This window comes from Sceloporus undulatus, chromosome 6 (assembly GCF_019175285.1).
Source record: "Sceloporus undulatus isolate JIND9_A2432 ecotype Alabama chromosome 6, SceUnd_v1.1, whole genome shotgun sequence".
NCBI lineage: Eukaryota > Metazoa > Chordata > Lepidosauria > Squamata > Phrynosomatidae > Sceloporus > Sceloporus undulatus.
This window is the reverse complement of record NC_056527.1, coordinates 55,537,484-55,548,767: the sequence shown is the minus strand read 5'-3', so window position 1 is coordinate 55,548,767 and position 11,284 is coordinate 55,537,484. Positions and strand designations below refer to the sequence as shown.

General features: G+C 38.3%; 1 protein-coding gene across 2 annotated transcripts; it reads left to right on the top strand.

Annotated features, from left to right (window-relative positions):
* The first annotated feature begins 1,444 nt into the window (after positions 1-1,444).
* Positions 1,445-9,790, top strand: CCR9 (C-C motif chemokine receptor 9). 2 transcript variants are annotated; one of them, XM_042471617.1, is made up of 4 exons: positions 1,445-2,095; positions 2,631-2,676; positions 4,828-4,892; positions 7,416-9,790. In XM_042471617.1, exons 3-4 carry the CDS (start codon positions 4,878-4,880, stop codon positions 8,508-8,510), a joined length of 1,110 nt encoding a protein of 369 aa, XP_042327551.1. In that variant the 5' UTR covers positions 1,445-2,095; positions 2,631-2,676; positions 4,828-4,877; the 3' UTR covers positions 8,511-9,790. The 2 variants fall into 2 exon arrangements, with proteins under 2 accessions (XP_042327551.1, XP_042327549.1); XM_042471615.1 differs by lacking the exon at positions 2,631-2,676.
* Positions 9,791-11,284: the final 1,494 nt, after the last annotated feature.

Here is an 11,284-nt window from a genome sequence, read left to right as displayed (position 1 = left end):
CAGTAATAGGTTTTATTTATATACCGCCCAATCACTGGGAATCCGAGCGGTTTACAATAGAGGGGATAACAGACAGTTCCCTGCCCACAGGCTTACAATCTAAAAGACACGACACAAAAGGAGAAGGGAATGGTGAGGGGGGGAGGGAATCAGTTCCAGCATTCTTCTCTCCCTCTGAGGCCTGGACCAAGGCAGATGGACCGGAGGGAGGGCTCTTCTTCTTCGGGCTAGCCCCTGATGGAACTGGGCCAGCCTACTCTCTCCCTCAGAGGTCGAAAGATGACAGGGAGGGAGGAGCCTCTTTCTTCAGGCCAGCCCCTGATGGTACTGGGCCAGCCTTCTCTCTCCCTCAGAGGCCGAAAGATGACAGTTAGGGAGGGAGGAGCCTCCTTCATCGGGCTAGCCCCTGATGGTACTGGGCCAGTATTAGGCTGGATTGGATCCAGATTTAATCATACTTACAATAAACCTATTGATTTCAATTGATTTTCTCTACGTATGTGTATAACTGGATCCATTGTATGATAATTACCTTGAGGGGGAAGGGATAGGTATATAGAGTTTTATATAGAGTTTTTATATAGAGTTCTATTTAGCTTTGTTGTATTTTGAGATGGCCCATGGACTAATCAATAAACATTGATTGATTGATAGGTATGGAATCTTCTGTCTCAAGCGCCAAACTTCAAAGGCATTATCCAAAGTACTGAACTGTACTCCCCTAAATATATTCAATACCTTGGATAGTTCTTTTTGTTTAGACTAAAACCTGAGTGGTATCTCCAAGGCGGCTCTCCTCCAAAGGTTGACCCTCTAGTCACTGAGAGAAAGGCCTATGGTGCCTAGGATACTTTCTCATGGGAGATAGAAATACATTTTTAAGGTAGTTATGGGTGCTCTTGCAATGCATTTCCACCAAATTGCTATGCAGCTTTTGGAAACACAGGAACCTCCCTGCACATCATGTTTTATTGTATGGAATCACTGAATGGAAGCCTTTCCCACTAAAACTAGTCAAAATAAATTAATGCTATATATTTCCTGTTTTTATATAGCATTGTCATAGAAATCACTACAGGTGGTTCTGGATTTGATGAAAAGGCTTTCTAAAGACTAAGCTGAAATGAGAAATATACAGCCCTCAAGATGCTGCAGTACTATAACTCTTATTACTCATAATTGTGGAATATATTGGCTGTGGCTGATGGGAAGAGCAGTCCATCAACATCTGAAGGGCTAGATGTTCCCTACCCTAGCCAGTTTTGCACTCAGAGTAATTGATATTGATATTCACAGTAGGCTTTTGTTATCCACTGGGGTTGGGATCCAGGACCCCCATGGATACCAAAATCTATAGCTGCCCAAGTCCTGTTAAATACAACGGCATAGTAAAATGGTGTCCCTTATATAAAATGGCAAAAATCAAGGTTTGCTATTTGGAATTTATATTTTTTTTAAATATTTTTAAGCTGTGGATGTTTGAATTCGTGGATAAAAGATCTGTCGATACGGAGGGCCAAGTGTAATAGTTGACTCATAATTAATATTTATTCAAGCAAGCTTTGGGGAATGCAAGGTTTTTAAAGTAAGGGCTGTTATGAGGATGCTGTACTGTTTTTTACCATTTTCCCTGTTCTTATGAAAAACTACATTTAATAATTTTTAACTGTATGTTTTAAATTGCTTTAAAATGTTGTTGGTAATTTACTTCCATTTTAATGTTGTTGGATTTTTTTTTGTATATTTTAATTGTATTGTATTTTAATATGTAACCTGCCTTGAGTCCCAGTTCTGGGGAAAAGCTGGGGGATACATAAAGTTTAACAGCAGGAGCTGCAGCAACAACAACAACAACAACAAAAGCTTTACAGGTGTACCACAGTTGTACTGGGACACTCCCCATAAGATGAAAATGAGAGCAGGAACTTGGGGTTTACCACAGATTGTGACCCACCCAAGCAAGAGATTAAAGGACCTGCTGCAGACTTACTTCTATGGCAGAATTGCTGCGGGGCAACTGGACGCAATACACATTTAATAAGTTCTTCACCAAAGCAGTGTGTAAAGGACCAGCCCAGTAAAAGACCAGTCACAAGTGAGTATCTTCTACCATGTGGTAGCCTTGTCTTTATATAAATATGATTTCCCCAATGCTTCTTTCTATCCCCATTTTAAGGCATGATCCTGCAGTACAGGACAAATTTCTATGGGGCAAATCCAATCAATAGTCCACCTAAAGCTGGATCATTGGATCCATTAGTCTCATTGATCTAGTAAATCCACTCTATCTGGGCCAAGCAGTAGGATTTAGACCTATGTAATAAACACACTAGAATATTTGTACTACTCAACTAAACCCATTGTGATAATTTCTCTGTTTTTTATCTTTTGGATAAAACAGATAATTCTATGCCTGCTTATTCAAAAGCAAGTCCCACTATGTTCAATGGGCTTAACTTCTAGACAAATATGTACCACACTGAAACCAGAAATATTTACACCGTTCAAAGCTTCTGTGATAAACACCTTGTCAGAGTTTTCTCTGGGCAAAATGCTGGCATCTAAGTAGATTTTAGGTACATGTTTCAAATTGGCCTTAGTGTGACTGAGACAATGCTTTTCTGTTCTAGAATCAGTGGAGAAATTACAAGTGGCTCACCACATTTTCACAAATAAGTATGTTTTCACCCTTTGAAATCTTAATTTCATTCTGTAAACATGAAGCAAAGTTGTAATTTGGTTCGATGGGCAGGATGAGCGTACAATTGGCACTGTACATGAAAGCAAATGTTCTTTTTAAAAGTATGCTGCAATGATATCATGGAATGGCTCAGTCAAGAAAGAATTCTGTGTTCTAGATTGAAATAGCAGTTGTAGTTTTTTTGTGGGGTTTTCGGGCTATGTGGCTATATTCTAAAAGAGTTTATTCCTGACGTTTCGCCAGCATCTGTGGCTGGCATCTTCAACATGCTCTGAAGATGTCAGCCACAGATGCAGGTGAAACATCAGGAATAAACTCTTCTAGAACATGGCTACATAGCCCGAAAAACCACAAAAAACTATGGATGCCGGCCATGAAAGCCTTCGACTTCACAGTAGTTGTTGGGTTGGGACTGTGCAACAAGCAGAAGAAAATGTCTCTAAATAAAGTATGACTGACATTCTCTGTGAGAAGTAGATTGGTGTGTATGTTCCAAAAGATTATGCCAAATTATACATATATGGAATGGCTTAATAATGCAACTGACAGGAATGGCACTAAATCAATGTGAACACAAATATATCAGTTCAAGTGGTTTTGAGATCGCAGCCTGGCAGCCTGAAGTAAAGAAATATAGGATTTCAGACTTAAAGAGGATCAGCTTGTTAAGAACAGATGACACACTGCCCACATAGCAGGAAAAAGCAAACCAGTAATGGGGTTACTGCATGCGCCATAATGGTAATTTTGATCAGTATTAATGAAACTACAGGAGACAAAGGCTTTTTATTGCTGCTGTGGGAAGCTAGTATAAAAAACATTTTTCACTTCCTTTTGTGAAAATGCTTAACAACTTGACTGAAATATACATTTGCTGGAGATTGTTTATAAAATAGCTATTTGTCGATGCTAATTCTGTACTTACTGGAATTAGGTAACTTGCAATGTATGCAAATTTATTTTCTATCAGGGCTTGCTCCCAAATATGTGGATGTAGGATTGTACCTTCATTTGTCTCTTGGCATTTTTCTGGGTTAAGGACCACACACAGATTGCTTGACATTGCCTTTATATTCTAATACAAACCGTCATGTGCAAAAATAGACAGAGTTCTACAGCACCTTTAAGTCTGAAAAATTGTTATGGCATAATTTTCAGATTCTTGAAGTATTATCCATAATATGAGATACACACACACATACAAACTAAACATAGTTGAGACGTCAGATTTTCAATGAACAAAGCCTGGGAAAGTAATTTTGCCAAACTCTAAGTCAGAGGAAAACTGAACACAGAAAATACTGGTAATTACATTGTTAGCATAGGCCATTCACAGACCTGTTGCCTGCAAAATGGCATAAAGCAAGCCAATAAATACACATACATAGTGTGGTAAGAAAGTGTTATCTTACTTTAAATCTTTGGTAGTAGATTAGAATTTCCCATTGAATTAGCATCCAGTAGTCATGTATATCACATTGCACGGTTTATTATGTGCATCAGCTGCTGATGTATGTTTTGCTGCATGACCAAACAGTGGTATGCAGAACTAAGGTGATGGCATCAAAATCTCAAGGACTTTGTGGCATGAAGTTAGTTGTTGAACAGCCACCTCTTAAATGCAAAATCAAACAGCCTCCACTGTTTAATTTGAGACAGAGAGGAATCTGGGGGTACACAATGCTTGCTCATCATTTTAAAGTGGGGATTGTGAGCTCCTTTTCCAAGGCTACTTTAGATGAATCTTGCTGGATTTCTTGTTTTGCTCTCAAGAGCCATTCCTTTATGATGGACTGACCATTTAAATAGAACGTTCTGTAGTATTTTCATGGAACTACAAACCCCAGGGTTTAGCTTGTAGAAACTATAACTACTGTACATCATTTTTAAAATGTAGAGAGGTAACTTATGGCCCTCCAGATGTTGCTGAACCACAATTAGCAAAATTTTTCACCACTGGCAGTGCTGGCTAGGGAGTTCCAGTCCAAAAAGGAGGACTACATGATTCAATTTCCCACCCTCGCCATACATAAACAGAAGTGCACTGGTAGGCAGCAGAATTAAATTAAAGTTATTGTTTGATTCGAAAAGTCTATATGAAAATCATACTCATTTTATTCTTGCAGAGAAATTGCTGTGAGTTAATCACAGCTGACAAAAGAATTGAGATCAAAAGATGCTGGCTATCATGGTGAGTATAAATATATAGATCCTAATAATTCACGAGGGCACTGGTTAGTTTTAGCCCCTTGACCAGCATCTAGATGATAGTGTATTCCCAGATATACAGACATTAAACACTCCAAATATACCAACACAGTAGCTACACCATCCTGTAGTCATTGTATTATTGAAATAGTTGAAGTCACACAATGATCATGGCAATGAGAGTCAAATAAGACATTGCTTTAATGATGTAGGCAATCATTATGCCTTATTATAAATACAGTTTGGTGAGTTAGAGAATCAATTTTACTAAGGAAGGGTAAACAGCTTGTTTTGGATCAGACTACAACCTCCCTTTAAAATCATCTTCATAGTTAGGGAAGTGATTCATCCAGATTTCTGGATGGTCTTACATCAGGAGCAGCCTTTGATCAGTTTTCGCCAGCTACACTCTTTCTTTGAAAACTTGGACCTAGCCAGAATCATTCATGCCTTCAGGCAGCCTCCCCAATCCTTCAGGTGTACAAATTCCATCACAACAGCCACCATGGCAATGGGAGTTGTAGTCTGACACATTTGGAGGATACCAGTTTGGGAAGGATGCTCTACTCACTCCTATGGATAGACAGATCGTTTCAATGTACTGCCTTGGGAGACGGGTTGGAAATTGCAGAACATGGCTGCCAGGATGTTAGCAGTGATAGGAACATGAACAAAAGAATAACAGCTACAAAATACTTACGCTTTGGTTTCTGAGCTTAGCACAAATGGAAAGATTTCTTAAGAAATATGTCTGTGTCTCTGCCTGGTATGGCTTGCTGAGACCAGAGTTTAGTGATCGACTGGGCATCTGGTTGCCCTACAGATATCTTTGAAATCCATTTCAGAGCAGCCCCATCCAGGGTAGTGAATGGCAAGGGACCATGGGAATTGCAGTCTTTAAAACACCTAGAAGGAGACCTACTCCTGGTCTATACCCATTTGCCCTTCCCTGGAGATTTTCTGTGGAAATCTTCTGCCAGATCCCCTTGCCATTGGAATTATAGTAGGTGGGCCTGAAGGATAAGCATGCCTTGTTGAAATGTCTAGAACATCCTCCAAAAGGAAGCACACTTGGACCATTTCTTGATGAGTAATCAACAGCTTAAAGTGTTAACACCATTTGTGGTGCTATCCTTTTTCATCTCTCTTGTTTTGTTTTAAAATGGGTTCCTGGTTGTGGATAAGTGCATTTTAAAATTTAATTTTTGATTCTTAGTGCCATTCTCTTTTTTTTTTGCTTCATAGTTTGAGGTTATTGCTTTTGTGTATAGTGTTTTGCCATCTTGAATATCCCCACAGAAGGACGGGATCAGTATGTCAGGAAAAAAACAAGCAAATATTAATGTGTGGAGGGCTATTCTCTGATTTGTTTAGTAAGAGTGGCCTTATGGGATCGTGAAGACATGGCAACAAATTTGGGTTGCATAGTTGTTGCTGGTGTTTTTATTCCTTTATTCCTATGGGCTGTATTATTATTATTATTATCATCATCATCATCATCATCATCATCATCCTGCCTTTTCCCAAAGGAATCAATCTATTATTATTATTATTATTATTATTATTATTATTATTATTATTATTATTATCCTTTATTTTATAAAGCGCTGTAAATTTACACAGCACTGTAATACAATCCTTTTAATTGGACAGTTCCCTGCCCTCAGGCTTACAATCTAAAAAGACATGACATAAAAGGAGAAGGGAGTGGTGGAGGGAAAGGGGCCTTTCTAGTATAAAATACATAGCAATACAGGAAATGATTCAATAAAACAGACAACAAAGAAAAATCAAATAGCAAGTGACAGTTATGCAATGCCTGGGAACGCTTCTCTGAACAGGATGGTCTTCAACTCCTTTTTGAAGCTGGTTAAAGAAGTGATGGCTCTTGCTCTATCAGTCTGTTATGACCTATCAGTCTGAGCAATTCATGTTCTACTGTGTGATTCTTATGATATTACAGCATTCCTGCTGAAAGTTCTGTACGAGGGCTAGAGATCTCAGCACTTTCTGAAAATAACAACAGCATAATTCTCAGGAGCAATGTACGCCTCTGTGAAATCAATATTTTATCCATAATGCTAGAATATTTAAAATATATATTGGTTTACAGACGGTGCTAACACTTTAAGCACAATCCAAACTACCAAAAGAGAATTAAAAAGGAGGAGAAAGTGGAGATGTCCTGAAAGTGCAGTGACTGGAAAGATGGAGAAGCCGCGCTTCAGTGTAACCCACTTAAACTACCACAATTCAGTCATTTTTCATGATAATTTTCTGAAATTAATTATGAATAGATAGATGGTAAGATAATTAGGTAGCGTGGTAAGATTCTCCATGAATAATGAAAATGTTTGTATCAATGCAACTACTTCCCGCCTCAGAGTGGAGGTTGCCTATTTCTCTAGTTCCAGTCTTCAAAAGTGTGTCATGTTTATGAAAGACAGAAACCATTTATTATGCAAATGCTCTTGGAGTATAATTTTGATCTGTTGGTGTTTTGCAGATGGTTCAGAGCACCTGGCCTCCAACAAATGCTTTTGTCTCAGAAGACAATGCCTTTAACCAGTCGGATCTCTTCTGCGACAAGTATCATGTCAAGCTGCTTGCACAAACTTTCCTGCCAACATTTTTCTGGTGTGTGTTCTTTGTGGGAACTATAGGTAATGCCTTTGTCATCCTTGTCTACTGGAGATACAAGGGCAAGAAGAACCTAACTGACAGATACTTGATCCATTTAGCAATTGCTGACCTTCTCTTCCTCTTCACTCTTCCTTTCTGGGCAATAGCGGCTCAGAAGGGATGGTCTTTTAACACGTTAATGTGTAAAATTGTAAACAGCATGTATAAGATCAACTTGTACAGCTGCATGTTATTCCTAATGTTCATCAGTTTTGACAGGTACACTGTGGTAGTTCGGCCAATGAGAGCACAGTATTCAAAACAAAAAAGGCTTATGTACCACAAATTTATTTGTTTTGGAGTGTGGCTCATGGCAGTTCTTCTGTGCATCCCAGAAATAATCTACAGTCAAACTGAACTGTCTAGTAATATCACTGTTTGCAGAATGATTTATCCTCCCAGTGTTAACAGAAGTATCAAAGTCACTGACCTGTCTTTGAAAATTGTGATAGGATTTCTCCTTCCGTTTCTTGTGATAGTTGTCTGCTACACATGTGTAGCCCATACTATTATTAGAGCCAAAAGAACTCCCAAGCATAAACCGTTCAAGATTATTACTATCATTATTTTAGTTTTTCTTTTCTCTCAGGTCCCTTACAATAGCGTTTTGCTGGTGAAAACCATGGTTCTGTATGCTCCAGCCATAAAGGACTGCAAAATGTTGGATCACCTTGATCTTGGATTCCAGTTAACCCAGTCCATAGCTTTTCTTCACAGCTGCCTGAACCCTTTTCTCTATGTTTTTGCTGGGCAGAAATTCCGCAAAACCCTTTTCCAAATGCTGAAAAGTGTTACTCAAGGCCATGTTAAGATGCCTGAGCAATGCACAGATAGCCAAGGATACGGCTCTCAATGGTCTAGCAGTGCATTGTTTGGGGAATCAAAAATTAAAAACTCTTTTACTATGACCCCTTCTTAAAAATCTCAATTTTTATCCTATGCAGGTCAATCTACTGGAAACCCCTTTCCCTGTGGACACTTTGATTTTGGAGGCCTTTTCTTTGTGTCATTTTAAGATTTTTGTTAAAAAGATTTTCCCCCTCTTATATCTCCTCCTTACATGTTGCTATTAAAAATCATTCCTATTTTTAAATGAATTATTGGGCTTGTTAAGTTCAGAATCCTCTGTCTATCTACTCTGAAATAAGTCCCATATAGCTTAGTAGTAGTTACTCTCAGGTCAGTGTGTTAAAACTGAAGCTTAATTCCTTTCTCCTTTCTCATTCTCTCCACAATTTCAACAAAATATTTCAATCTCACCTCCTTTTGCTCTTTAAATATGTGTGACCCTTTGTGTAGAGGTGCATGTGTGTGTGTGGTGCCTACAACACATTCAATGCTTCATATATATAGGTGATGATGATGAACCTAGGAGCATGGCTGCCCTAGCCTGTTTTAGCAAATCCAACAAAGACTATAAAGTTTTATTTGGTAAATGGTTTCACAGATGTCACCCAACGTAATCTAGCTTTAGTGGGGTACAGTCCATGACAACTTACAATAAAGAGAATTTGCTAGCCTTTTAACTGCTACAAGGGTGTTTGTTGGACCATGATAAAATCTATAACTCTCTAGCTCTGTAATACATGTCTGTTCATGAGTAAGTCTCACTGAATTCAATGGGGTTTAGCTGACGGTGAGGATTTCTCCTTCCGTTTCTCTGAAATCTAAAAGTTGAGTTTTGACACTTTCCAGAGAAGCCAGTGGCTTTCCTGACATTTTAACAGTCAGCTGTTCCAGATAAAGCTGTTGAATTGAATCCATGCCAGTGAACAAAAAAAGTAACCGGTATGTTTTGGCATTTTTTCTGGGTGTTCCTTTGAGAGTTTATTAATTAGCTGTGAAGAGCCTAATATACTGTATATATATTAAATAAAGGAGCAACATTTGAACCACACATTTTTGGTTGGAAGAAATGAAGCTGTTGTGAGTAACACACACACATGTACACATAAACACACATACACACACAAACCCTAAATGAAAAAGTTAGGATGATCTGCAGAAAAAATGAGGCTAAAATATTACATACTGTATTTGCAAATGCTCTTAAATCTGCTTAGGTTCTGCTCAGATGGCAGTGAAGTTGGTTATTGTTGCTGTGCACTTTCAAGTAATTTCTGACTTATGCTTATTTTAACCAATTCTATTTTATATTATTATCTTTTGTTTTATACGTATTTTGTAGATTGTACACCATTGGCAGGTTTCATTTTTATTGATTTGACTATTTGTATGTACAGCGCTGTGTACAATTACAGCGCTATAAAAATAAACTATAACAACAACAACAATAACAGAGTTTTCTTGACAGAATTTGTTCAGAGGGGGGTTGCTCTTGGCTTCCTCTGAGGCTGAGAGTCACTTGCCCAAGATCACCCAGTGGGTTTCCATGGCCGAGCGGGGATTAGGTGTCTAACACTTAAACCAGTACACTGGCTCTAGGTACACAATAATCGTACATGAGCCAGCATGGTGTAGTGGTTTGTGTGTTAGACTACGATTCTGGAGACCAGGCACAGTTCTCTGCTTCAGCATAAAAACATACTGGGTGACCTTGGGCAAGTCACACTCTCTCGGCCTCAGAGGAGGGCAATGGCAAACTCCCTCTGAAGAAACAAGCCATGCACCCTATGACAGGTTCGTCTTAGAGTCACCATAAGTCAAAAATGACTTGGAGGCACACCACCACAACAAATTTCCTTTAAAGCAGCCATAGACATTAGTGAAGTTGTCAAATACATAGGTAAAGTATATGTCAGCTATAACTATATAACTGCTGCACCATCCCAAATTTACCTCCCTTTCCTTACAACTGCCATTCCATCCAAATATATGCCCGCCCCCCAAATTGCCAACATTGATCTCAAAAAGAAGGAAATGCTCTAAGTTCATTCAATTGTATGTTTTAAACTCATTTAAATTACACCACTAGTGCAATGGCAGGAATAAAATGGAGTTTGTGTCTGCATCTTTGATGCTTTAATAAATTTATTTGGGAACACACAGTACTTTGTTGGGAAAAAGGATAAGACAAGAAGTCATAATAATGCTCCCATTGTCTCATCAATTGTTGTGTTCATCTTAGCTATAATTTTGTAAGTTTTAAAAATCTTTGCTCTGCATGATGTTAAATATTTTTTATAAATAATAAAAGTTATAAATTGTAAATTAGTTTTGGGACCCATTCTGGACTGAAAGACAATTCCAAAATAATGAATAAACATTTCACTTTCCAGTCAAATGCCTGTACTTTATTGTACTTATAGGGAACCAACACAATCATTGATTAATAATGGGTGCAATCAGATTAACAAGGAGATACATGATTCTGAATGTTTACATATAAAAATATTTGGTTGGGTCTAGATTTAGTCATGCTTAGACTAGATGGACTGCCTTGATGAGAATCATTAACCATGATTAAACTGAGTTCCATTGATTCCAGTGGGTCTATTTTAAATATGGTTAAGTCTGCATTCAGACCATAATATATGAATTAGACAAACACCTGCCTGTGAAAAAGGAAACCATATAGGACCATTCATAAGAGAGAAAGGATCACAGAATTTGGCTATAGCTCTTTGTTGACTGGCCACTTGCTGGCAAATTTAGCTGTGTTGCCAGGTAATATGTGGAACTAAAAGAGTTTATTCCTGACTTTTCACCAGCATCTATGGCTGGCATCTTCAG